General features: G+C 38.1%; 1 protein-coding gene across 2 annotated transcripts in view; it reads left to right on the forward strand.

Moving 5' to 3' along the window:
- The window catches only part of itpr3 (inositol 1,4,5-trisphosphate receptor, type 3), a 69,087-nt gene that overhangs the window by 38,005 nt on the left and 3,847 nt on the right, over nucleotides 1-27,235 (forward strand). Inside the window, exons 10-57 of one of the 2 annotated variants that reach the window (XM_055165674.1) lie at nucleotides 146-187; nucleotides 299-441; nucleotides 574-673; nucleotides 1,387-1,547; nucleotides 1,860-2,001; nucleotides 2,624-2,788; nucleotides 2,868-3,040; nucleotides 3,149-3,268; nucleotides 3,679-3,754; nucleotides 3,861-3,976; nucleotides 4,454-4,705; nucleotides 4,866-5,010; nucleotides 5,096-5,240; nucleotides 6,217-6,416; nucleotides 6,492-6,612; nucleotides 7,099-7,153; nucleotides 7,245-7,410; nucleotides 9,239-9,415; nucleotides 10,789-10,863; nucleotides 11,306-11,425; nucleotides 11,505-11,627; nucleotides 12,267-12,467; nucleotides 13,031-13,146; nucleotides 13,599-13,734; nucleotides 13,924-14,049; nucleotides 14,316-14,441; nucleotides 14,568-14,688; nucleotides 15,089-15,267; nucleotides 15,608-15,756; nucleotides 15,876-15,984; nucleotides 16,275-16,368; nucleotides 16,475-16,650; nucleotides 17,469-17,628; nucleotides 17,827-18,002; nucleotides 19,090-19,290; nucleotides 19,806-19,916; nucleotides 20,255-20,350; nucleotides 20,571-20,753; nucleotides 21,099-21,209; nucleotides 21,743-21,935; nucleotides 22,056-22,175; nucleotides 22,432-22,604; nucleotides 23,709-23,873; nucleotides 24,399-24,588; nucleotides 25,521-25,622; nucleotides 25,892-26,010; nucleotides 26,289-26,454; nucleotides 27,026-27,186. In XM_055165674.1, the coding sequence (XP_055021649.1) occupies nucleotides 146-187; nucleotides 299-441; nucleotides 574-673; nucleotides 1,387-1,547; nucleotides 1,860-2,001; nucleotides 2,624-2,788; nucleotides 2,868-3,040; nucleotides 3,149-3,268; nucleotides 3,679-3,754; nucleotides 3,861-3,976; nucleotides 4,454-4,705; nucleotides 4,866-5,010; nucleotides 5,096-5,240; nucleotides 6,217-6,416; nucleotides 6,492-6,612; nucleotides 7,099-7,153; nucleotides 7,245-7,410; nucleotides 9,239-9,415; nucleotides 10,789-10,863; nucleotides 11,306-11,425; nucleotides 11,505-11,627; nucleotides 12,267-12,467; nucleotides 13,031-13,146; nucleotides 13,599-13,734; nucleotides 13,924-14,049; nucleotides 14,316-14,441; nucleotides 14,568-14,688; nucleotides 15,089-15,267; nucleotides 15,608-15,756; nucleotides 15,876-15,984; nucleotides 16,275-16,368; nucleotides 16,475-16,650; nucleotides 17,469-17,628; nucleotides 17,827-18,002; nucleotides 19,090-19,290; nucleotides 19,806-19,916; nucleotides 20,255-20,350; nucleotides 20,571-20,753; nucleotides 21,099-21,209; nucleotides 21,743-21,935; nucleotides 22,056-22,175; nucleotides 22,432-22,604; nucleotides 23,709-23,873; nucleotides 24,399-24,588; nucleotides 25,521-25,622; nucleotides 25,892-26,010; nucleotides 26,289-26,454; nucleotides 27,026-27,186 (6,777 nt within the window). Of the gene's footprint in view, nucleotides 1-145; nucleotides 188-298; nucleotides 442-573; nucleotides 674-1,386; nucleotides 1,548-1,859; nucleotides 2,002-2,623; nucleotides 2,789-2,867; nucleotides 3,041-3,148; nucleotides 3,269-3,678; nucleotides 3,755-3,860; nucleotides 3,977-4,453; nucleotides 4,706-4,865; nucleotides 5,011-5,095; nucleotides 5,241-6,216; nucleotides 6,417-6,491; nucleotides 6,613-7,098; nucleotides 7,154-7,244; nucleotides 7,411-9,238; nucleotides 9,416-10,788; nucleotides 10,864-11,305; nucleotides 11,426-11,504; nucleotides 11,628-12,266; nucleotides 12,468-13,030; nucleotides 13,147-13,598; nucleotides 13,735-13,923; nucleotides 14,050-14,315; nucleotides 14,442-14,567; nucleotides 14,689-15,088; nucleotides 15,268-15,607; nucleotides 15,757-15,875; nucleotides 15,985-16,274; nucleotides 16,369-16,474; nucleotides 16,651-17,468; nucleotides 17,629-17,826; nucleotides 18,003-19,089; nucleotides 19,291-19,805; nucleotides 19,917-20,254; nucleotides 20,351-20,570; nucleotides 20,754-21,098; nucleotides 21,210-21,742; nucleotides 21,936-22,055; nucleotides 22,176-22,431; nucleotides 22,605-23,708; nucleotides 23,874-24,398; nucleotides 24,589-25,517; nucleotides 25,623-25,891; nucleotides 26,011-26,288; nucleotides 26,455-27,025; nucleotides 27,187-27,235 lie in introns of both variants that reach the window. The other variant, XM_055165673.1, reaches the window with a different exon arrangement.

The raw sequence follows: 27,235 nt of genomic DNA on the forward strand, positions 1-27,235 counted from the left end.
ATAACCATAGTGTCAGATTATCTCAAATAAAATAGACGTAAACCAAAACATGATGCCCTCCCAAGTGGAGGTTTCACAGCTCATGTTGATATAAACTCGAGAAACAAGTGATTCATTTTTGTCATGTTGTTTTTGTACTTTACAGGAAAACCCCGGATATAAAGGAGACCTGGAACTCACCTCCTCTGTAAGTCACACAGCCTTTAAAGACATCTGATTCTCTATACACATTTTAAACATGCATTAATTATCTGAGAGGCCAGTATTATGGTTGACATGCTTTGACCCCTCCCTGCAGATGGACGGCAGCCGCAGTAAGAAACGATCCCATGGCGAGAGGATCAAGTACAAACTGGTGGCCGTTCCTCATGGCAACGACATCGCTTCATTATTTGAACTCGACCCAACCACGCTCCAGAAGACAGACTCCTTTGTGCCCAGGTTCAAACTATTTCAAACTAGTCTGCTGTATTAGTCATCAGATCCAGGAATAGACATGTACACACAAGCTCCATTACCTGAGCTGTGCTGCATAAATAACACATGTGTTTGAGTTTGTTTTTGTTTCAACAGAAATTCTTATGTGCGTTTGAGACACCTGTGCACCAATACCTGGATTCAGAGCACCAATGTCCCTATTGATGTGGACGAGGAGCGGCCTATTAGACTAATGGTACTAAGAAAACAAAGATTAGATTAGAAATACTACAAGTCATTTTATCTCCAATATCTGACAACTCCCAGCAATAATGACTTTCTATTTCTTCTGTTAATAACACTACCCATTATGTGAGATTTGAAATACACTATATATTATTTATTTATTGTGTATTTTATCCAATCCACTTTGTTTATGTAGCACATTTTATAAACATGACAGTTTCCAAAGTGAGGTGCATCGTGTAACTTTTCTGGTGGAGTGTCTGTCAAAACATTTTTCTCCATGAAGATGCTATTACTTTGTCTGGAATGTTTCACAGTATGGTATTAAACATTTTTATCTTCATAAGACCAAACCAGACCAAGTTACAGGTCAGATCTGTGGAGAGGCGACCTCGCTCACAGTCAGAATGCCTGTTTTTCTAGGTATTTTTGAGCTGTAAAATCACATGTAATTCAGCAAATGTAAACAAAATGTTACATAGTGCACCTTTAAGACAGTAAAAGAGAGTAAATCCTAAATAAAAACGATAAATAAAAAGCATTAAAATACATGTTAAAATGTCAAAACTATAAAATGAATAAAAGACACAGTGGGCCACACAACTCAGTTCTGTTAAAAGTCAAAGAGTAAAAGTTGATCTTAAAATGAAACTTAAAATGCTCCACTGTGGGAGCTATTTTACATTAATCTCATAGTTAATATCTGTCTCATATGTCTTTCAGTTGGGGACATGTCCAACCAAAGAGGACAAAGAGGCCTTCGCTATTGTTTCTGTCCCGGTCATGGAAATCCGAGACCTGGACTTTGCCAATGACGCCTCAGCCATGTTGAGTGCTGTCGTGGACCAGTTTAACCAGGGCTTCATCAGCCCCAATGACCGGAGGTGAGGAAGAGGAGGGGCAGTCTTTAAAGGGCCCATATCTGATCTCTGTTAGAATTTTGTTTCCTCATCAAAAACATACCTGGAGGGTTTTTTTGTTTCGTTCACACCTGTTTACCTTGCATATTTAGGCAAGTTCTTTTCTTAAAACACTAATAAAGAGTTACTCAAACATGTGTGAATGAAACAAAACACAACTCCAGGTATGATTTTGAGGAGGTAACCATTATAGCATGTTTTAAAGCTCACAAGCATCAATTTTGATTTACTATAGGACCTTTCTTGACTCTTTCCTTGCACTTTTGGCTTCCTCAGGTTTGCCGTGAAGCTTTTGGAGGATCTGGTGTTTTTTGTAGCTGATGTGCTGAACAGTGGACAGCCGGTGCTGGATGTTGTGATGACCAAACCAAACCGAGAGAGACAGAAGCTGATGAGGGAGCAGAACATCCTCAAACAGGTCTGAATATGCTAAGTTATGGTTCAGTTCACCTATACGAGTTTTTCCTGGTTTATCCCATCAAGCTAAAACATACAAAACATTTCTCCTGTACTTATAACCAGGACCTTGGCTACCTGTCCTACCAGAACCACACGCTCTGACAAAACTTTGTAAAGACAAGTGGATCTGGAGCTGTGTCATGTCTCTCTTATTTCACAGGGTGTGATTGACAGGTGGAGTAACCAATTAGAGAAGTCAATTTGCATCAAAAACAAACAAAAAAGGGGAAAAAAAACAACATAAAGGGCTGAGAAACAACACTTTTTTTTTAACAGAATCAACAATCGAAGAACCAAACTATTATTTATCTCAGGTAAAAGAAGTTATAGGCTATAGGCTGTTTTGTTCTGAATGATACGAGAACTTTGGAGAGGAGATGTCTTCTGCATTTGAGAAACATGTGATACAAATTAGGGGCTGTGGTTGGATCATCATAAGTTTGGACTGAGGTTTTTCTTGCTCTATGGTCCAGTTCCAGACCTTTCTAAATTTGAACACAATGTAGAAGGAACTGGCTGGTCAGAGAAGGACTTTCACACTGACCATGCTAACTCAGATCTAAATCAAATTTTTTTCACAGGTCTTTGGACTCTTGAAGGCCCCATTTAAAGATCGAGGTGAAGGGGAGGGTCCTCTGCTGCGTCTGGAGGAACTGTGTGACCAGAAGAACGCGCCCTACCAATACATGCTCCGTCTATGCTACAGAGTTCTCAGACACTCTCAAGACGACTATCGCAAGAACCAGGTCTGAACCAGGTCTAATACAGGACTGAACCTTTAAAAAATCAAGTCTGAGCCTGGAGTAAAACCTAATCTCTCTGCAGGAGCACATAGCAAAGCAGTTTGGAGTGATGCAGAGTCAGATTGGATACGACATTTTAGCAGAAGATACCATCACCGCGCTACTCCACAACAACAGAAAACTCCTGGAGAAACACATCACCAAGACGGAGGTGGAAACCTTTGTCAGTCTGGTGCGAAGGAATAGAGAGCCCAGGTGAGAAAGAGTATAACTACTGCTACGAGTACTTGCACTTTCTTATTATGTATGTTATATGTACGGTATGTATATATGTATCTTCATAAAGAGTTATTTTCTTTTCAGGTTTCTGGATTACCTGTCAGACCTGTGTGTGTCGAATAATGTGGCTATTCCAGTGACTCAGGAGCTCATCTGTAAATGTGTTTTGGACCCCAAGAACCAAGACATCCTCATCAAGACAGAGTGAGACCACAGACTGTATATACGTTCATACAGGAATAGGGTGTGTTTCCAGCACCGTCAAGTCTCCCTCCACTTGACTTCATATTTAAAAATTGTCTCCCCTCTCTCTGCAACTGCTGCTGCTATGAGCCTAATCATGTTCATATTAACCCATTCTACCTGATCCTTGTGTTTTTATTTTGGTATTTTGTCCATAAATACATTCCTAATCCTAATATGGAGTTTGGCTTAGTCCACTTCTTTTTTCTATGATCAGACCTTTTCTTTTACTATTATATGGTGCTATACTTTTCGACAAATTCCTATATTATTTGAATGAGACTTCATCTATTAATGCTTAGTTATTATTGAAATAAATATAGAGTAAAGTATAATATATTCATTTAAATTCTGTTTATGTTTGATTCAAGACGCCGTGTCCCTAAAGAGACTCCCCCTGTTGCTAGCACTGGGGAATACCTGGACGAGTTTGGAGACGAGGATGAGGTCCGTTATGAGACTGTTATCATAATAAAAAATAAAATACGTCTATTTTTGTCGGTATTTTAGATGTATTTTTGATACGAGTCTGTCTTTGATGTCACTTTCTTAGGTGTGGTTGATGTGGACAGATAAAACGAATGAGCGTCAGGAGAAGAGCATCAGACAGCTGGCTCAAGAGGCCAGACAAGGGAATGCTCATGATGAGAATGTACTCACCTACTACAGGTAAAAAAAGGGCTCATATTCTGCTATTTTCTGATCTATGTTATAATGTTTCCTCATCACAAACTTACCTGGAGTTGTATTTTGTTTCATTCACACATGTTGAACACACAAACTGCATATTTAGGCTGAGTTCTTCTTTCAAGCTGAAAACAGTCTGTTCCACCTTGTGATGTCATGTGGTAATAGGCTCTGTTCACTCTTACATCACAAACCAGGAAGACGTTTGCAAAGATGCAATGACAACTTCCCAGGCCCAGATTTATTAATCTAAATGTCATTGTAGCGTTTCGTTATGTTCGGCTCATCAACAGTTACAACCATACTTCAGTTTTCACCATGTAACACAATGTAACAACATTATAATATGACTAAAACCTTACAAGAGTCAATTTTATGTAATATTGACCTTTAACCAATCATATCATAGCATCACTACAGGTAACAATCAGGAGATCAATGTTATTTTTTATCTGGCAGATACCAGTTGAAGCTGTTCGCCCGCATGTGCCTGGACCGTCAGTACCTCGCTATAGATGAGATCTCCAAGCAGCTGGACGTGGATCTGATCTTCCTGTGCATAATGGATGAAGCACTGCCCTTTGACCTCCGCGCATCCTTCTGCAGACTCATGCTTCACGCTCATGTGGACCGAGACCCCCAAGAGCTGGTCACCCCGGTTAAATTTGCTCGACTGTGGACGGAGATTCCCACGGCTATTACAATCAAGGAGTAAGAATTGAATATATACTTGCTAAAAATGATAACTGTTAGATTAGGATACCCAAAACAATATCAAACTAATCCAGGAAAAGACCAAAACTTAAAGGTGCGCTGCGTAACTTTTCTCGTCAACTTTAAAACCTGTTTTTTTAAATGTTTTTATTTTCAGTTACGACTCAAATATGGATGATAGTCGAGATAACAAGAAGAACCGTTTCTCCAACACCATGGTTTTTATGGAGGAGTATCTCAATAACGTTCTGAACGATGAGCTGCCCTTCCACAACGAGGAGAAGAACAAACTCACATATGAGGTTAGTGCTCAGGGTTGCTAGACACTAGGGACACTAGGAAGCGCTGTTGTAAAATCAGAAACAATTTTTGGACGTTACATTCCAGGTGGTGAGTTTGGCTCGTCACTTGATCTACTTCGGATTCTACAGTTTCTTTGAGCTTTTACGTTTGACCCGGACTTTGTTAGGAATTATTGATTGTCGACCAAATCCTGCACACAGTGGACCAATGTTTCACGAGGAGTCTACAGGTAATAAATACTAAACATAGCATAATAATAAATGGTTCAATGCTCCTGTCCTTTTCACTGTCATGACATAAAAATTTAAAGGGCCCTAATATTTGTTATAATGTTGTTTCCTCATCAAAAACAGACCTGGAGATCTGTTTTGTTTCATTCACACGTTTAACACATAAACGCTACATATTTAGGGTGAGTTCTTCTCTCAAATTGAAAACACTCTGTTCAACGTTGTGATGTCATGTGGTAATACAGGAAGTGCTCCATTGTGTTTTAAAATTATATGCACCTTCACTAGAATCATTTAGATTATTTCAGCACTGGAATTGCCAATATCTAGCTTGATTCATTAGCCGGTTTCACTTTGTGGAAACTGTCTGACCTCTCAGCATTAGGATTCGTTCACTCGATGGTAGGCAGACATATTTCTTTAATTTGACCAATCACTGCTTTTTGGTCATGATGTATGTAATGCGCCACTAAAAAGGGCTAACTGATAAATTTAACTTTACCCAAATCCCGTAGGAAGAAGGACAATAACGTCTTTCCCTTTGATAAAATTCACCAAACATTCTCTCTGTTCTGGCTTTAAATCCTCAATCTCGGGAATCATTGCCAACACAGAATGTATGGCTCTTCGCTAAATGGCTGATGCCCAGACTCGTTTTTGCAAACTGTCTAGTGTATTCTGATTCCTGACCTAGTCTCTGGAGAGAAATAAATTAAGCCTAGGCACTAGGTGGCGCCAGATTGGCTAGCCAATCCCTACTCAACCAAAGATAAAAGATAATGTTAACTTGAAAACTACCTCTTCATGAAACCACAAGGTGGAACAGAGCATTTTGAGCTTTTGGACCCAAATAATAAAGGATTACTCAAATGTGTGAATGAAACAAAACACAACTTCAGGTGTGTTTGTGATGAACTCACTGTTAAAACATGGTTATAGTCATAAGTTAATATTTAGTTTCTTTGATGTCTCCAGGTAAAAATGTAAAGAGGTCGATCCACGGCATGGGGCAGATGATGTCCACTATGGTACTGAGCAGGAAACAGTCCATATTTGGTGGGCCAGGACAGAGGGGGGCGGGTCTTGCACTTGAAGCACAGCGAGGCAAAGACAGCATCGAGAACATGGACCTGACTGTGATGGACACCAAGCTCAAAATCCTCGAGATCCTGCAGGTTTAAGATTTATTGAATCCTGGTTTTGTTCTGTTAAGACCTGGTATAAACCTCATTCTGTTGTTCTGTCTCCAGTTTATCTTGAATGTGCGTCTGGATTACCGGCTCTCTTTCCTTTTGTCGGTGTTTAAAAAGGAGTTTGTAGAGGTTTATCCAATGGCCGACGCTGATGCCACAACCAATATGGAGACTGCAGGTAAGACTTGGACTGAGACCAGAACATGGAGTTTATGGATCAGAACTAAACTAAATATTACACAAAATGATTTTTGTGACCTTTAAGCCAAGTTATAATGCTGTTACCTCATTCAAAACATACCTGGAGTTGGGTTTTCTTTCATTAACACATGTTTGAGTTGTTTCTTAGTCTGTCTACTTGTCCAAAGCTCAAAAAGTTCCACCTTGTGATGTCATGCAGTGGTAGTTTTCAAATTAACAGCTACCATTTTACCTTTAGTTCAACAGAGATTGGCAATTCCAGGGCTGAAATCATCCAGATGTTTCTAATGAAGGTGTATAGAGTTTAAAAACACAGTGGAGCACTTTCTATGTAAGAATTTGAGAGAAGAGCAATGCAGGGTTTGTGTGTTGAATCAGTGAATGAAACAAAACACAACTTCAGGAAATGATGATCTGATTGACCTTTAAAGTAAAGTTTAAACTTGTTTTTGTCCCTTTGTAGCCTCCATAAACCTGCTGCAGATTGGAGAACAGGCTGAAGCCATGTTTGGAGTTGGGTGAGTTCAGGAAAAGAAAAACAACAAAGCCATACATACAATATTTCCATTGATAAAACTATATTAAACCTTGTGTTTTTACTGTGTACAGGAAGGGGAACAGTGTGCTGGAGGTGGATGATGAAGGTGGGAGGATGTTACTTCGTGTCCTGATTCATCTCACGATGCACAACTATCCCCCCCTAGTGTCTGGGGCGCTGCAACTGCTGTTCCGACACTTCAGCCAAAGACAGGAGCTGTTACACACCTTCAAACAGGTACAGATATAAAAGTGTCCACACATCTCTAAAGATTTTTTTGGAAGCTCAGTAATTAACTGCTGGAGACTGTGGTGTTCACACAAAAGTATTCCGATACACCAGTGTGATAAATGTGTTTAGAAATATTGACCCAGTAGCTTGTCATGTAGTTTTTTGTTCTTTATTTTTTGTTATTTTGTGTTGCTTAAACATGGCAGATTTTGAAGTATGCACATCAAATGCAGAGAACACACAGCTACTGTGGGCTCATATACGATAAACGGTGATGGGGAGAATACTTTGAAAATATATTTAGTTATAAAAATACTCAATATCTTCTTTAAAATGTGTTTTGTAACATATACTGATATATGGTCCAGTCAGAATACTGTATTTATTTTTGTTGCACTGTTTGTTATGCATTAATTTATGTCCAAGTAGAGCCCAAAAAATCACACATGCACGCATTGCAAGAGCTGTGTTTTCTTTTATTCTCACTAATATTGTTTAGTTCAAACTCAAAACTGCATGAAGTACTACCATTGTGTATTCCTTCTAATTTAGTAAAGTAACTATATTCTGAATATCACTAAATGAGACAAATAGGAAAACAGCTAATCAATTTGTATTCTAAATAAGTAGGCCTTTTTCTGTTCATGTGTTCAGTTACTTCCCAACACACTGACGATAAATGCAGAAACAAAAGCTATTTCCATATTATATTTGGAATACCAAATGCTTGTCTCCGTGTAGATGTTATTGCTTTGTCTCCAATGTTTCAGAGTATGGCATTAAACCTTTCTATCGTCATGGAGACCAAACCAGACCATGTTACAGCTCTGTGGTGAGGCAACCCCCCATTTGAGCTTTAAAACCACCTGTAATTGAACAAATGTAAGCTGTTTAATGACATATTGTGGAACATTCTAAGCAGAGCAATGACATATCCATGTAAATAAAAAGATGATGGACTCTTAACCGAAAAGTTACACAATGCACCTTTAAAGTTACAGCTCACAAATGGTCATTTACCATAACAGGGACTTTAAAAATGGGCATTCTTACTTATTTACCTAATAGCTCTTTACACAACAGCGCCCAGCAACCACCCTTGGCGTCACTATTTCCTGTCCAATTTTATCTCTATGTGGTTTTTACCATGTCATGCTAAAATGAATAAATATTTAAAGATAAAGTACTGAACAAGGAGCTGAGGGTTGATGTTAAAAAGTACACAAATAAACGAGTAAATGAATGCTTCAGTGGAGTATCTGTGTTTAGGAAGAGAGATGTTTGTGTCTCAATGCTAATGCTAATGCTAATTTTAAGGCATTATTAGTAAAAATATTACAACAGCGCCACAAAGTGAAATATTCTACATATTGAAGTTATGGGTAGTTTTAATTTTTATTAATTTGAATTTTAATTAGTTGTTTATTTTATGTTTTACAATTTTAATAAAAGTGACTGTTAGCTTTGAGACACAGTGAGCTAATTAGCATGCTACTGTGCACAGAACTTATTTCTTACTATACTTTCCTACTCTAAATTCACATAAATAATAACTCTTCTCCCCTTGCTATCTTTTTCTCTTCCTAAATACACTTTTTATGTTATTTTATTATTATTATATTGTATTGTTACTATATAATATGTTGTGTTTATGTTCCCTCATCCTGACATGTAACTGCTGACAGCACACAGCCATGTTTGTTGTTGTGTCACGTTTATGCACCCAGTTGTGTATAATTAATTAAAAAAAAATAATAAAAAAATCACATAAATAATAATAATACATTTTTGTAAGATATTCTGCTCTTAAAGTTTGTATTTCTGTGGCGTACAGGTGCAGCTGCTGATCTCTGCGCAGGACGTGGAGAACTACAAACTGATCAAAGCAGATCTGGACCGACTGAGGACTTTGGTGGAAAAGTCTGAACTGTGGGTGGAAAAAAAGAACTCAGGAGAGAAGAAAGAGAAGGGAGGGGACAAGAAGAAAGACGAGAAGAAGGAGAAGACAGAGGTGAGGAGGATTGTGAAAGAGAAAAAGGAGCGAGAGAATGATATAGGATGAAGAGTAGAGAGTGAAAAGAGTAGAGTGAAAGAGGAGAGAGTGAACAAATTCAACATGAGACAAAAAGAAGAGGGTTGAATTGGCAAGGAGTGACATGAGGAGAGAGGACAATAAGAGCCAAGGAAGGCAAAACAAGGAAAAAATGTTTGTATACAAAAAGCAATTCAATGTGCTTTACAGAATGAGATAGACAAAATCACATACAAACTTTTCAAAATATAAATCATAAAATCAACATTAAAAGGGAAGAGTGCAGAATAAAAACCTGTCAGTCATACGCACAGCTAAAAAGAACCGTTTTGAGCCTGCATTTAAACATAGTCAAAGTAGAGGCCTGAAGAGGAAGAAGAGAATTACTTAGGTAAGAAGACAAGGAGTGGACAGAGATCACAAAATATGAGTATGAATTAGGGATGTAGCAATAACCGAAATATCATGATATCATATCATCAAAAGTCTCACAGTAATATCATGGACTGTCCCAGTATATTCATTTACAAGTTCCTTTGCTTAAATGCATGGTTTTATAGCAGCAACAGCTTATAAACATAGGGAACTACATATCCCATGATTAATTTCAGTGCAAACAACATGAAGAAAAACATGTTGCAAACAACTTTTTTACTTGAATTCTTGGGATTATGACTGAAATAATTCACACCAAAATCTTGTCAAGGTATTTTAAAAGTAGAAACATGTCCTATCTACAGTTATATTAGCTTCTCCATAATATCGCAATAAATATCATACCATTAGATGCATATTGTGATATCGTACTGAGAGATTCGGATATCGATACATCCCTTGTATGAATGATAAGGAAACAGTAGAGTGAATGAGAAAGATTAAGTAATTTACACAAATGTATTGTACTGTCCTTACCTAACACACTAACTAACTAACTTATTTACTAACTAATTACTACTTAACTAACAGGCTTTATTTGGAATTGTGACTTGACTACATCTACTGGTCATCTGGGGAATTGCTATGATAGTTTATTGTAGAATTACTAAACCCATTCTTCATTTTATTGTCTTTTTTCCAGCCAAATACCAGTAGTTTTGCTTAATTAATAACCTACTAAACTGTATATATTACTCACAAACACAACAATATTTATTTAAACTTGAGCTTTGAGGGGCTTGGCTGGTTTTGCTGTGGGTCACTCAGACTCTGGCTTGGAGTTTCTTCTCTTTGTCTGTGGATATGGATGAATGATTTGTCTTATATATTGTATGCATTTTGTCTTGCTTTGGTTGGGTTTGTATGTACTTTCCTGCTACTACCGTCCTTTTTCCAATGTTTCTCCTGACCTGTAGGCGGCATCAGAAGAGCCTGTGGTGAAGAAGGACAAAATGGAGAAGACAAATGAAAACTACCAGAGGGTCAAAGAGGTCAGAGCGTTTCTAATCTCATCTTGTCTTGAGCGGGAGTTTGGTCGGTGGATGTTTTGATGCTGATGAGTTGCTGGTGGCTTCTGGGCACAACGTTATATGGATTTTTTTAACAGTTGCTCAAAATACAGTGCAAAGAACTGATCCTGCCAACCCCTGTTTATTTTAAAACATACATGCCCATCAGTACGGACATGGGAGCTGGTCATATTGTTTCCTGTTTTGATTGATTTGTTTTGCGTGACAGTCTCTTCTAGCTCATTCATGTTGTGCTAGATCCTGCTAAAAAACAGATGATGAACACTCTTGGTGACCAGAGCGGAGATATCTTCATATTAAAAGCTAAAGATGATTATTAAATGTAGTTAGATCAACAACTCTTGCTTACTAGGTTTGATTAAAGTCAGTGATAGCATGTTTTGCGCTGACTTTTGTCGTTCAGATTCTGGAGCGTTTGAATAAAATGTGCAGCACTGGAGTGTGGAAGAAACAGCAGAGACTCTTGAAGAACATGGGCGCCCACAAAGTCATGCTTGATCTGCTCCAAGTGTCTTATGATAAGGTAGTTCAAAGTTCTTCAAAGTAGTATGTACATATATACTGTCTCAGATCTGTCACGCACCTTTGCCTACCTGTTTCAGAACGATATGAAGATGCAGGAGATCATCCGCTACACTCACCAGTTCCTGCAGAGGTTCTGTTTGGGGAACCAGGAGAACCAGGCACTGCTACACAAGAACCTCAGCCTTTTCCTGAACCCAGGGGTATGTACGGTAACCTTTATTATATTAAACTGTAATCCAACTATAACACTGTATTTCAGCAAATCTAAAAAAAAAAAAAATGGCAACAAACATAAGTTGACACAAGTTTAAAAAGAAAATCACTCACTTCAGGAGGATAACAAAGCCCTGAAACCAACGCTGGAATGAAAACATGCATGAAGATCATTAAATAAATTAAATATTACACTATTTTCTGTTTTTTGTTCTGTTATTTTTTTTGTTATAATGTTTTTTCCTCATCACAAACATACCTGGAGTTGAGTTTTGTTTCATCCACACATGTTTAACACACAAACCCTGCATATTTTGGCTCAGTTGTTCTGTCAAAGAGCTGATCAAATGAATGAAAGAAAACAGAACTCCAGGTATGTTTTTGATGAGGTAACAACATTATAATATGGCTTAAACACACAAGGGTCAATTTTGAGCAGCAATAAAGGTCCTGAGTTAAAATTCTGAACTTGGTGAAGCCTCTCACTGTGGTAATGACATGTTCTACCTAATAAAACCCAGAAGATAATAGGTTATATACTAGGTTCTACTGACGAAGATCCTTACGCGAGCTCTTCAAGATTCTACACTACAGGCCTTTTACCATTTTTCTCTTGGTTTACGCAGCTCCAGGAAGCAGAGACAGTGCAGCACATCTTCAGTAATAACTACCAGCTGTGCGCTGAGATCTCTGAGAGCGTCCTTCAGCACTTCATCCACTGCCTCGCCACTCACGGACGACATGTGCAGTACCTCAACTTCCTGCACACCATCATCAAGGCCGAGGGGAAATATGTGAAGAAGTGCCAGGACATGATTATGACCGAGGTATGTGTTCTACACTGGACTAGAGACTATGTATTTTATTACTTTGAGGCTCTTTCTAAACAAAACTCCAAAAATGGCACCATAAATTATTAAAAAATTGGATAATGGTTATTTTTGGTAAATATTTAGCCCACTATAATTTATATTAATCCTGAAAACATTTTGTGGGTAAAGCCAACATTGCCTTTGGGTGTTTGGGAGCCTATTTAGAAATTGTACTAGGTGAGTTAAAATGAGCCAGTTCATTGATTTAGCACTTAGTTAACTCAGATTAGTAAAAATCCTAGTGCTTCAAGCCAGTACCATCAAATTGAAAATGGAAATGGATGGGAGCCGAAACATTTTGATTGCAAAAAACACCCAGATAATCTTCTCTTCTGTGAACCACACCTGGACGAATGAAGGAATATAAGGTCTAATTTTTAGCACAGTGGTTATATAACTTTGATTAGAGCCAGTTCTAAGTCCAGTTCTCTCAGACCAATCTATTAATCCTACGAAACAATATAAGAAGTTTCTGTTACCTGACTAAACAAATAAAACTGAGCGAAATGTTTCCACAGCTGACCAATGCGGGCGAAGATGTGGTGGTCTTCTACAACGACAAGGCTTCGTTCAATGTGATGCTGCAGCTCATGACTGAGAGCAGAGAGGGCGTGCAGGACAACAGCCCGCTCAGGTGACGAAAAGAGGAGTTAGTTAATGTGAAATTGTTTTACCATTTTATTATTTTAAATGTAACTTTGAATCTACTCTGGGCAGCTCTAAAAGTTGCATTGTCTGTCAGATGCTTTTGTTCATGGAGATGTTATTGCTTTGTCTGGAATGTTTCACAGTATGGTATTAAATGTTTCTATCTTGATGGAGACCAAACCAAACCAAGTTACAGGTTAGATCTGTGGAGAGGCGACCTCGCTCAGATATAGTGGTTGTTTCTGAGCTATAAATCCACCTGTAATTTTATAAATGTAAGGTAGAGCTGTTTAATGTCACACTGTGGAACAATCCAGGCAGACAATGATATATCCATAGAAACAAGCGACGGACTCCTAACCAAAAAGTTACATAATGCACCTTTAAGTCTATATAAGATCTGATTTTGAGATTTCTGTATTTTTTTTTTTTTTCCAGGTACCACATTTCTCTAGTGGAGTTGCTAGCCGCTTGTGCTGAAGGAAAGAATGTGTACACAGAAATCAAATGCACCTCACTACTCCCCCTAGAGGATGTGGTGAGAGTGGTCACGCATGAGGACTGCATCACGGAGGTGTGTTTGAGCAGTATTTAACTTGAAATATTTCAGATGAAGATTTAGTATAACTGGTGAGATTCAGTTTCGTGCTGATTTAGACTTGGACTAGTCATGGTGGTACTTAGAAAGACCAATATTTTCTTTAAAAAAAGTAATTTACAGTTTTTCGATGACAATTGAAGTTTGTGATGTTTGTGTGTTCAGGTGAAAATTGCCTATGTGAACTTTGTAAACCATTGTTACGTGGACACTGAGGTGGAGATGAAGGAGATCTACACGTCCAACCACATTTGGAATCTTTTTGAGGATTTCACAGTGGACATGGCTCGGGTAACACTATTAATTACTCTGTTTCTGGGTTATTCTGATGTCACAATAATTACTATAAGAACATTTTTTTTAATACTCAACAAAAAATTGTGTTATCAAAAATTCAAGGAAATAAGTCAATGTAAACTGGGTATAAAGGGATTATCAAGTTTTAAGAGGGGTTTTATTAGGCACAAAATGATCAAAATTATATTATAAGATATATATCTCCTTCAGTGTTGGGCTCTTTTGGGGTTTAACCTGCTTATTGTATTTAATTTATTCAGGTGTGTAACAAACGTGAGAAGCGCCTCTCTGACCCAGTTTTGGAGAAGTATATCATTAATGTGGTCTTTGATACCATCACAGCCTTCTTCAGCTCTCCCTTCTCTGAGAATAGCACCAGTTTACAGGTAAAGCTCCTCTCTCTATCTGCAGCCAGCTCCTCCTACTTTGATCTAAACTGGATCTTCAGTACAGCTGTTGCAATCTGATTTTATTTTCTGATTTTATTTTTGTTTTGTTGGTACCTTCTTCAGACCCACCACACCATAGTAACACAGCTGCTTCAATCGTCTGTTCGACTCCTGGACTGTCCCTGGCTCCAGCAACAGCACCGACCTCAGGTTGAAACTTGCATCAAGACTCTGGCCATGACAGGTGAGTCTCGCCCCCACCTCTTGAAATACAGGTAAAGTTAGCCCCGCCCTCTTTAAATACATTTGAGTCTAGGCCCCCCCGTCTTTAAATGCAGGTGAGTCTAGGTTCACTCTCTTTAAATACAGCCTACAGAGGGTGGGGCTAGACTAGAGGTGAGTCTAGCCCCACTCTTTAAATACAGGTAAATCTAGCCCCACCTTCTTCAAATGCAGGTGAGTCTAGCCCCACCCTCTTTAAATAACCATATGCTTATTTTAGGTATATATATATATATATATATTTATTTATATTTATTTTTATTTTTTTTATTGACAGAAGACTACTCAAGTCTTCTAACGGTAGCATAGACAGACAGTTTCTTCTGTCCTAACTGTTCGTCCTGTGTCTCTTCTGTCCCCAGCCAAAAGCCGCTCCATCTCCATCCCTCTGGACCTCGAGGCTCAGATCAACGCCATGTTGTCGACTTCAGCAATGAACTCTCTCTCTCGCACAAATCCTCACTATAAGTCTTCACGCACAACTCGCGTCGTCGCCCCTAGCAACCCTTGGGACTACAAGAACATCATTGAGAAACTACAGGTAGCCATGAAAGAGGCTAAACAGAGCAGGCAGAATAATATGGATTTTAGTTTTGATGTAAATATGCTCTATCAAAAGCTCCTCATGCATTGTTGTTTTAGCTTCATCAGGTTGAAATCTTGCAAAAAAAACAATCTCTTTAACAAACAGTGAAGATGACCATGCTTGTTGTATTAAAACTTACAGTAATAGAGTAAAAAAGTGGTCAAAAAAGTCCAAGGTTCTTGCTTGAAATTATAATAAAAGTAATTTAATGGTTACATTGGACAAGCCAATGCATTTCAATACTGTCTTTGTGAGGGCATATAAAAAAACATCAACTAATTTTTGTTTATTTCAGGACATGATCAACACTCTGGAGATGCGCCTTAAACCTTTAGTGAATGCGGAGCTCTCAGTCCTGGTGGATGTACTGCTTCAGCCTGAGCTACTGTTTTTGGAGGGGACAGATGCAAGACAGCGCTGTGAGACTGGAGGTTTCATATCCAAGTGAGGCTAATACATAACTCCAAATAAATAGGAGTACACTCGAGCTTCTGTTATAATTCTATTATCTTTGTGCGTAATGACTGTAGACAGAGGTTCATGCATTCTTGTGTGTTTTGTAGATTGATCCAGCACACTAAAGCCCTGATGTCGTCTGAGGAGAAGCTGTGTATTAAAGTGCTGAAGACGCTACAGGAAATGCTTATACGCACTTTTGACTTTGATGAAAAGGTCTCTGTTGTTCTATAATAAATGATAAGTTGACATAGATGTTCTGAGAGCTTTCACTTATTCATTTGTACAAGTACAAAGGTTATCTACCGTTCAAACAAGTTATTCACTTGAATTCAGCACTGGAAAAAAACACAAATAGTGCAAAACAACAGGATCATACACTGAGAAATAATGTTAAAATTTTGGGTTGAAAATTACATTATATTGTAAAAAGTATCCTTAGTATCAAAATCAAGTGCATACCCATTCATATGTGTATAAGTCTCATTTTACGGTGTGTTTTCCAGGGGATTGCTTTGAGGAAAGTGCTGCTACAAAATTATCTGTTTCCAACCAAAAAGAACAGCCCCAAAACTGACCTGGCTGAGCTCATGTCTGCAGGTAAACAAAGACTAAAGTACATTACCTCCCTGGAGCTTCGTAAAAAATACCACAGTTACAGATCATCTAGCCAGAAAAAGAGATATTGATATTCTGTTTGATATAGGTCCAGAGCAGGAGAGGGACTGGGCGGCAGTGGCAGCGAATCAGTGCCGTCTGGATCGAGAAGGAGGGACAAAACTGTTCACTGATTTAGTGATGAGCACTAAGAACGACAAGATCTTCCTGGAGAGCATCCAACTGGCCATATGTCTGCTGGAGGGAGGCAATACTGAGATTCAGGTAAGACTGGGCACCAAGATCTGGCACTATATTATAACACACTATAATAAAACAAAATTATAATATTAAATAGCTAATTTATGATAACTATGCTGTTTACAGCCTTAATAAAAAAAAGAAAAGAAAGAAGACTGAATTCATAATGAACAAAAAGTTTATTAAGAATGATTCATGCTTAATAATTACTTAAAGGGCCTATAATAAGATTTTTTTTTTTTTTTTAATCTAAGTTATCATATTTTTTCCCCATCAAAAACTACCATATTTAGAATTTTTCTCTCAAACACGAAACACTTTGTTCCACCTTGTGATGTCATGTGGTAATACACTTCACTGTGTTTTTAAACTCCATACACTCCTTCACTAGAATCATTTGGATGATTTCAGCCCTGGAATTGCACATTTCTACTGAAGCTAAAAGGTAGCTGTTAACTTCCTGACATCTTCATGACATCACAAGGTGGAACAGAGCATTTTTACCTTTGGAAATGTAGTCAGACTAATAATAAAGTGCTTCTCACACATGTGAAAAAAAACACAATCCTGGGTATGTTTTTGTGGAGGTAACACCATTATAATATAGCTTAAAGATCACAAGAATCCATCCTGTGTTAATTAAGGGGTTACAAATTAGTGTTAGGGTATTAATTAAGTACCTAATAAGCCTGAATTCTTAATAATAAACTTGTTTTTCATTATGAATTAAGTTTTTATTCACTTATGGCAAATGAAGGTGTAGTAAAGCTTTAGCGAATAAAGTATATTTGCATTTTCTCATAATGAAGTTAAAAGCTCATTGTCGTTATGTTTCCTCTCAGAACTCCTTCTATAAGCTGATGATGGGCGATAATAAATCAGAGAAGTTCTTCAAAGTCCTGAACGACCGGATGAAGGAGGCACAGACTGATATTAAAGCCACAGTCTCAGTGAATGTGGGAGAGATGACCCACAAGGCAAATGAGAAGGAGCTCGAACCAGGTCTGTACACACTAAACACACTGGACACATGGGGATGTGATGCTAACTGCAGACTCTGCTCAATCTGAGGCTTGTTAGACTTTAATCTGAGCAGTCACTCTCATCTTTTGCTGAAAATCAAACACTGCAAAGTATCAGTAGGAGTTTATCTACAAGCTTCTCATAATGTTTATATATATTGTTTCTTTTACTATGAAGGTTCCCCCACTGGGCTGGTTCTTCCTGGGTCCCTCCTGGTCCAGAACCAGGTTGCACCTCACGCAGAACCTCAGCAGAAGGAGGTGGACACTGAGATGGGTCCAGCCGTTACCATCATGAAGCCCATCCTACGCTTTCTCCAACTGCTGTGCGAGAACCACAATCATGACCTGCAGGTGAGGCCTATTCATGGTTTTGAAGCTATAGGCAATGGTAGGGTGACCAGATTTTCAAAATAAAAAACTGGGAGATCCCTGGTTTGGTAATAATAAAATTGTGAAATGAGTGCATGATTAAGGAAAACTGTTCTGCCCTCGGCACTAATGTGAGTGAGTATAGTCACATTTTCTTTGTGTTTTGGTAATTTTCAAGCAGTTTTTCTGTATTTTACCTAAACAAATGACAATTTATGACTCTTTACTGTTGATAGGTGTCAAATTGGTCAAAAATAGGGACCCCAGGGACATTTCTTTTATGAAACTGAGACATATCACTGGTTTTAGATAAATCTGCTGGGACAGAGGACACAGGGCCCAAAACTGGGACTGTCCCGGGTAAATAGGACGTCTGGTCATCCTGGGCAATGTGCCTCGGTCACCGTAGCAGTCAATATATTATTTCTTTTGAAAGGAGAATAGACTTCCTTAATACCTTAAATGTCCTATATGACCTAAATTTACTCTTTTGAGCTTTAAGCCATGTTATAATGCTAAAATATACCTGCAGTTGCGTTTTGTTTCATTCATACATGTAACTAATTATTATTAGTCTGTCTGCATCGCCAAAGCTCAAAATCTCAAAATGCTCTGTTCCACCCTGTGACATCATCAAGAGGTAGTTTTAAAATTAACAACTACCTACTAGTGAAGGTGTATGGAGTTTAAAAACACTGTGGACCACTTCCTTTATTGCCACATGATATTAGGAGGTGGAACAGTTTGAGAGAAGAATTCAGCCTAAATATGCAGGGTTTGTGTGAACATGTGTGAACATGTGTGAATGAAACAAAACACAACTCCAGGTTTGTTTGTGATGGGGAAACAACATTATAACATAGAAATATGTGGGCTAATGTGGGTTCTTTAAAATCAAGAAGGAATCATTTGAATATCCAACAAAAACTTAATCAAATCATAGTCAGGACTCTACACAAACAATACAGCTGTGAATAAGGACTGAACCTAATCTAAAGTGGACTAAATCATGAATCAGGACTAAACATTATCTAAACTAGGACTAAATCAAGTCTTGCCTTGCCTCCAGAACTTCCTGCGGTGTCAAAACAATAAGACCAACTATAACCTGGTGTGTGAGACGCTGCAGTTCCTGGACATCATGTGTGGCAGCACCACCGGGGGGCTGGGTCTCCTCGGACTCTACATCAACGAGTCCAACGTGCCACTCATCACCCAGACCCTGGAGACCCTGACGGAGTACTGCCAAGGGCCCTGCCAGGAGAACCAGGTGAGAAGCAGGTCTAGACCAAGTCCAAACCAAGAGTAAGGTGTTATTGATTTCAGTCTCTTGAATCCTATCTGTTGTTTTTTTGCTTACATTGTATCTGTATCTTATGGAGCACTTTGGTCACCTGAGATATTTTAAAACGCGCTGAATAAATAACATTTAAATTTGATTAATGTGTGGCATAAGGAATTGGAGGAGACAAGACAGAAGACAAAACAAGGACGAGAGCAAGACATAAAAAAGACACCATTTTGACATGATTAATAATGAATCCCTACTTCGATTTTTTATTTTATTTTATTCAATATTTAATTGATTGTATTTATATTTACAGTTAATAAAGCACTGTGTTTCTTTTAAACTAGACAGATCAGCACTTTCATTTTTAGTTTGTGTCAAATTTAATAACATCATTTCCACATATGTGCACAGTTTGGTGGTGATTTTATGAAGTGAGATCTTGTGGCATGAGATCTTTATATTTACATAATACAATTTTACATTATGTGTTTCAGACCTGTATTGTGACCCACGAGTCAAACGGTATCGACATCATCACTGCTCTGATCCTGAACGACATCAGCCCCCTGTGCCGTTACCGCATGGACATGGTGCTGGAGCTCAAGGTCTGTAAGAGACACTATCCTGGACCCAACGGACCCAACACCAGGGCTCTGATCTTTAAACACTCTTCTCAGTTTGAACACATAAAATCCATTTCTTCATTGTTGTGGAAAAAGACTCCTTTTGTAGACACTAATGAATGTTGAAACAAAGACGCAGAGTTTATTTCTTGTAAGAAATAGGTCCAACAGAACAACCAGCAACATGTCCCCCAGACATCAGACCCCGAATGATACAAGCACCAAATTTATAGTATTAGTTACAAGACCAAATGTGTTTCTAAAAGATAAAATAATCACACAATATTTTACAGTTTTAATAATTTTTTTCTTTTCCTCAGGACAACGCGTCAAAGCTGCTGCTGGCTTTAATGGAGAGTCGACATGATAATGAGAACGCAGAAAGAATCCTGTTCAACCTCAGACCAAGAGAACTGGTACAAGACCTAAAGATACTCAATATAACTCTTTCACTGGAATCATACACTTCCTCTTTCTTCCTTATGCCTCCAATTTACAGGCAGCTTTGGCCAACCTTCAATCCATGTTTATAGTTCTCCTCTGTTCATGTCCAAACATCTGTCGACTTCTACAAAACTTCCCTTATGAGATTGTCTAATATTGAATATAAATAACAGAAACATATTTTCTCCTTAGGTGGATGTGATAAAGAAGCTGTACCAACAGGACCCAGACTGTGAGGGTGAAGTTTCTCCTCAGGACGTGGGTCATAACATCTACATCCTGGCCCAGCAGCTCGGCCCACACAACAAGATCCTCCAGAGCCTTCTCAAACCTCAGAAGAGACAGCAGGAAGGCGACGAAGGACTCAGCTCCATGGTACTCACTAGACCTGTCACGATAAATACTTTACTGATTTATTGTTCAAAACACGACGGATGGAGCATTTGGGGGTCATTTTGTATGTACATTTTCTTTGCAATACTGGGAAATGTTTGATTAATAACTTCTAAGACTCATTACAGATGCAAACTAAGTACTATAATGTTTCATTTGGCTGTTTATTTATTATTATTTTATTTAGAATAGGTTTTGTGGTTTAAATCTGCGCTTGGGTTTTATGTACAGTATTTTTTTCCTGAAACTCATGCATACCTGTTAGTCCCACTTTAGCCCTGTTTTTTGTTTTTGTGGTTCTGACCTCTTCGTCTCTCTCTTTCACAGTTGAACTTGAACAATCGGCCGCTCTCTCAGATGTTGAAGTCTGGAGGTCCCCCTGTTATGGTGGAGCAGGATCCTCTGGACTACTACGACCAGCTCACAGCTCAGATTGAGGTTTGAAGCTAAATATATATATTTTTTGACAAAACTGTAATAATTAATAGTATGCTTTTTAATTATGTCCGTGTGTTTTATCCATTAATATAATTTTATTTTACATCTACTTCAGATTGAGAAGCATTTTCTTTTATTAATTTGAAAAGGATAAGTTCAAAGTTAAGCATAATAAGTTTGTTTCTGGAATTATTTTAATGAAGTTGTATTTTCCACGGTTTGGGGCAAATACTTATTTTTGTCATATTTAATGATGAAAATGTGTTACAGTAATGAATTAAAATTGTCTTAGTTTCATAAAAACTCAAAAACTAAAAATTAAATTAAGTCACACAAGGCTTAAATACTTTCCTGGTTTATATCAAAGATGGAGTAATGTTTTAAGCAGAACATGACTCAAATTTTGTCATAACATGTCATACCCTCGTGAAAATAACTCAAGTTTATGTGCATATTTGTAATAGTATTGTAGTATGATGTTTGTGTATGTAATATTTGACAGTATGAATAGTAGTACTTGTGTTTTTTTACAGATCGTGCGTGAGGATCGCAGCATGGAGCAGATTGTGTTCCCTGTTCACCCCATCTGTGAGTTTCTGACTGAAGAGTCAAAGGTCCGAGTGTTCAACACCACAGAACAGGACGAGCAGGGGTCAAAGGTCACACACTTTTTTGAGCAAACCTCCTTCCTGCACGGAGAGATGGAGTGGCAGAAGAAACTCAGGAGTAAGAACATGAAATACAAGCACTAGTTCCTCTGTTAGAACATACAGATTAAGAGCCTAATTGACTAGGATTTTTTTTTATAGTTTTCTCTTTATAACAATATTTGAATATATTTTTCAGGTATGCCGGTGCTGTATTGGTTCTCTCGGAGGATGACTCTGTGGGGAACTATCTCCTTCAATCTTGCTGTTTTTATAAACCTCATCATCGCATTCTTCTACCCATACAACTCAGGACAAGGTACTACTTCTGTTACTACTACTGTTACTTAGACTTTAAAAACAAAGAGCAAAAATATAAATGGCAATAATACATTCAAAATAAGTAGCAAAAATAACAAGAGACTAATGTCAAATAAAGTATAATTATTGCAAAAAAGTCGTAAGGAGATGCTGAAAGAAACAGTGTTAGGTTAGTATGTAAAAGGTCCCACAACGTTAGATATTGGTCTCATCCTGATCTTAAACTCTCTGGTGTCCCTCTGCACTGATTCCAGGTTCCATTGACGACTCAGTCCTCTTAATGGTCTTCTGGATCCTGACCGGGATCTCGGTCTTGGCGCTCCTGGCTCAGAAGTACGGACTCAGACTGTTGACTCTGGCTCTGATCCTGAGGTCGGTCTATCACCTCGGCATCGCCAACACCCTTTTGCTGCTCGGATCACTCAATGTAAGACCCTGATATAATTTTTGACAACAAGTTTATTCCTTACAAGGTGTATTTTATATTTTACAGCACTACATTCAGGCCTTAAATTTCGCTTTTTGTTTCACCAAATCAATATACTGTACCTAGAGTTTAAATAGCCTGAAAGCACTGTGTAAGTTTTCAGCTGGATGGTTCGCCATCTGCTTGTCTTCACCAAAATGTTCCACACTATGGCTTTAAACTTATAAATCTCCATAAAGATAAGATCAGATCGAGGTCAGATCTGTGGAGTTGGAGCCTGTTCAGAGTACAGATGCACACTTTTCAAAATATTTCTGAGCTATAAAAACACTTGTACTTCAATCAGTGCAAGAGAAGACTTTAATGCCATACTGTGGAATATTTAGGGCAAAGCTACACATTACATCTTTAGTAAAGCATGAACAAAAACTTAATTCACACTAAACAAAGTTTATTAATCAACAAGGGTTTATTTATTTATCCACTTATCCACTTAATAAACTCTTTGTTCATTATGAATTAAGTTTTTAGCCCTATTCGCGTAAGTACAACCTGGGGACGTCTGGTAATTTGCAAATTTACTGCCCTACTTCCATTTTACTTGCAGCGCATATCACACTGGATAAGCAAAGTCTGTAAATTACTTTATTTTACTGACACTGACTAAGATTGAAAGAGAAAAGAATGCAGAAAGAAAAGAAAGAGATAGAAAAGACGCACAATTAAAACAACAAACACTGAGATGCAGATTCTCACGGGACTAGTTTTATCACTGGATGTTTGTGTTTGGCGAAATATAGTATGAAATTTGCCGCGGAATTTTTATTTTACAAATTACAGACATGGAGCATTCAGATCACAGGCATCCTCTGCAATTATTACAAATCACCAAAGGTCCGCAGGTAATGATAATCCTGTGAGAATAGGGCTTTTGTTCATGTTTTATTATTAAGTTGTAAAGTGGTAGCATTATTCATTCATGTTTAATAAGCCATCCCAGTCTAAACAATAACTCTCATGTTTTTGAGAGTTATACTTTTGTGAATACACCAAAAACTATTAGGAGAAAGTATGTGTTTAAAAGTCCTATATTCTGGCCCACAGCTGCTGAATAAAATTGTCTTCGTGGTGAGTTTCGTGGGGAACAATGGGACTTTCATTATGGGCTACAAGGCCATGATTCTGGACGTGGAGTTCCTCTATCATCTGGCCTACGTCCTCACCTCCACCCTGGGCCTGTTTGTGCACGAGCTCTTCTACAGCATCTTAGTAAGTCTTGGTCTTGGTCTACGTCTGAGCTAGTCCTGGGACACTTCTTAGTTAAAGGTGCATTATGTAACTTTTCTGGTGGAGTGTGCGCTAACTGCATGTCTCCACAGTCTGGCATTCAACTTTTTTCTCTCCATGGAGACAAGCAAGTAATGCCACCAAGCCAAGTTATGGGTCAGATCTGTGATGATGCAAGCTTAAACTTAGACTTTGACAAACTTTATTGATCCACAAGGGAAATTATTTGGACAGAGTAGCTCACACATCACAATATAATATAGTGACAAAGAGCAAAAGTATAAATGGTAATAATAAATTCAAAATAAGTAGCACAAATAGCAAGAGACTGGTGTCAAATAAAGCATAATTATATAAATGTATATGTATGAATAAAAAATACAATATAGAAATATAGTAATACAAATATATCTCAGCTATATACAATTAACCTCAACCAGAAAAGTTGTGCAGTGCACCTTTAAGTCCTGGTTCATGCATGTTTATCTTATCCCTTTTTTTTTTCAGCTTTTTGACCTGATCTACCAGGAGGAGACTCTGCTGAATGTGATCAAAAGTGTGACTCGAAACGGCAGGTCCATCCTCCTCACGGCGCTGTTGGCTCTGATCCTGGTCTACCTTTTCTCCATCGTGGGCTTCCTGTGTCTAAAGGAGGACTTCATCATGGAGGTCGACCCGCTGCCACTGATCGCAGAAGGTCTGAACCAGAGTCTCTCCGCAAACAAAAGCCTCCATATTCTCGCAAATCATGTTTTAAGAGTTATAGTTTTGTGAACACACCAACAATTATTAATAGCAATTATGTGTTTAGAAGTTCTATATTACTCAGATTTGATTCTTGTGAGGTTTAAGTCATGTTATAATGTTGTTACCTCTTCAAAAACAAGACCTGGAGTTGTGTTTTATTTCATTCACATGTTTGAGTAAACCTTAATTAATAGTCTGTCTACATCTCCAAAGCTCAAAATGCTCTGTTCTACCTTGTGATGTTATGTAGTAGTAGTTTTCCAGTCAACAGCTTCTTTTACCTTTAGTTCAATAAAGATTGACAATTCCAGGACTGAAAATGTCCAAATCATTCTAGTGAAGGTGTATGGAGTTTAAAAACACTGAGCAGCACTTCCTGTATTACCACATGGCAAAATGCAGGACTGCAGTTCAGTAGTTTAATGTAACAAAACCAAAAACCAGAAGAAACCAAATCCAAAAATCCAATAACAGACATGATATTGACAAAGACAATGGTCCAACAAAGGGCAAAGGAGAAAACAGGGTGTATATGCACACAGATACAGGTGTAACACATCAGGGCGGGGCAAACAATCAACAGACAGGAAGTAAAACTCAGAACTAGAAGCAGACAGGACAAATGTCAATATAAAACCAAGAGCACACAACATTAAAGGAATAAGATATACCAAAATAAGCAAAAACAACCACTACCAAAGAGGAACAGTGTGTTTTTTGTTTGAGAGAAGAACTCAGAATAATATTCAGTGTTTGTGAGTTAAACTTGTGTGAATGAAACAAAACACAACTCCAGGTGTGTTTGTGATGAAGAAACAGCATTATAATATACTGTAAGTTGTAATCAATTAATTCTGTTTACTCCTTATTCATCTGCAGCAGAGCAGAGTGAGGCGGCCCAGGACTTCATCCGCTCGTGTTCTGCCGATGGAGTGAGCTGCACCACAGAGACCTCCTCCCTGACAGCACCTGAAGAGGAGGAGGGTGAGACCAGCTGAAGATGTTTCTATTATAAAAGAATTGCCTGATTTTGAAAATATACTCTAAATCAGGGGTGTCCAACCTGTAACTCTCCTCCCCCTTCCAAATAGCTCACCCAGGGATTTCTGAATTAAGAACTAGAAGTAATTAGGTGTTAAAGACCCCTGATCTCGAGGAAGATCAAAGAGGAGGTTTAGGATGTATTGGAAGTTTACGGTGCTAGTTGGAATAAGTGGATGACTCACTTTGTTTTGTTTTTTATCATTTTCCAGAGGAGCCGAGCACAGAGCGTGCCTGTGACACTCTGCTCATGTGCATCGTCACTGTTCTGAACCACGGCCTGAGGAACGGAGGAGGAGTGGGAGATGTGCTGCGCAAACCCTCCAAGAACGTACGTAATACCAGCTACTGACGCTTTGCTGTGACAGTTACCATGGTTACACAAATGCACACATTGGCAATAACTACCAAAAACGTTTTTAGATTGTCTGAAAAAAGAAAAAATACAAAATGTAATTGCACCTGACATACAATATTGCAGTTTTTTTTATGCAGCTGATATCCTGGACTTGAGTACAGCGTTTTGTTCTTGTGTAATTTTTTTATACTGAAATGACAAATAAATTCTGATTATGATTCCGTATTTTCTGTATGTGTTCTTTTTTCCAGGAGCCTCTGTTTCCTGCGCGTGTTGTGTACGACCTCCTATTCTACTTCATTGTGATCATCATCGTCCTGAACTTGATCTTTGGAGTCATCATTGACACGTTTGCAGATCTGAGGAGTGAGAAGCAGAAGAAAGAAGAGATCCTCAAGACCACCTGCTTTATATGTGGTTAGTTACATTGAGGGGTGGATGAAGTACTCCGTTTTATTATGTAAAAAGTACAAATACGGGAGCAAAAAGTTATTCAAGTAAAAGTAAAAGTACTTACTAAAGAACCTGTTTAAAAATGTACTTAAAGAGTAAAAAGTAGAAACATTTTGCACAGATTTTAGTACAATTAAAGGATGAAATGTAGTGATTTTTTTTTAAAAGAATTTAGCTGATTTTAAGTAATTCAATTGATTTCTTAATTTCTTTTAGCTGTTTTTCTGTATTTGGTTTGCTCAAAGTTGGGACAGAAACCCAAATTAAATGTGTTTAAAAAGTCTCAGCCATTTCAAAGTACTTTTTACTTTTCAGTTCAGATCTAACTTAGACTTGAGTAACAGAGCTTCAAACCGAGCAGTGCTTTCTGTTAGCTTCACACTCCCAGACAATGTTGATGAAATCAGATGGAAATTATCAATACCTTTAAAATAACGTTAAACTTGGAAACATACTTTTGGGTCACAGGCAGATGTTTTCCATCTGTACTTTATTTAATCTCTGGTGTATTCTGTTTTCTATCTCTTGTTGCAAGGTTTGGAGAGAGACAAGTTTGATAATAAAACAGTTTCCTTTGAGGAGCACATCAAACTGGAGCACAACATCTGGAACTACCTGTACTTTATCGTCCTGGTGCGAGAAAAGAATAAGACTGACTACACAGGACCGGAGAGTTATGTGGCCCACATGATCAAGGTTTGAAGATGTATTATATGTTTTTATCTGATATTTAGTATTAAACTAT

This window comes from Boleophthalmus pectinirostris, unplaced genomic scaffold (assembly GCF_026225935.1).
Source record: "Boleophthalmus pectinirostris isolate CB_2022bp ecotype Guang Dong unplaced genomic scaffold, ASM2622593v1 HiC_scaffold_8, whole genome shotgun sequence".
NCBI classification, from domain to species: Eukaryota; Metazoa; Chordata; class Actinopteri; order Gobiiformes; family Gobiidae; genus Boleophthalmus; species Boleophthalmus pectinirostris.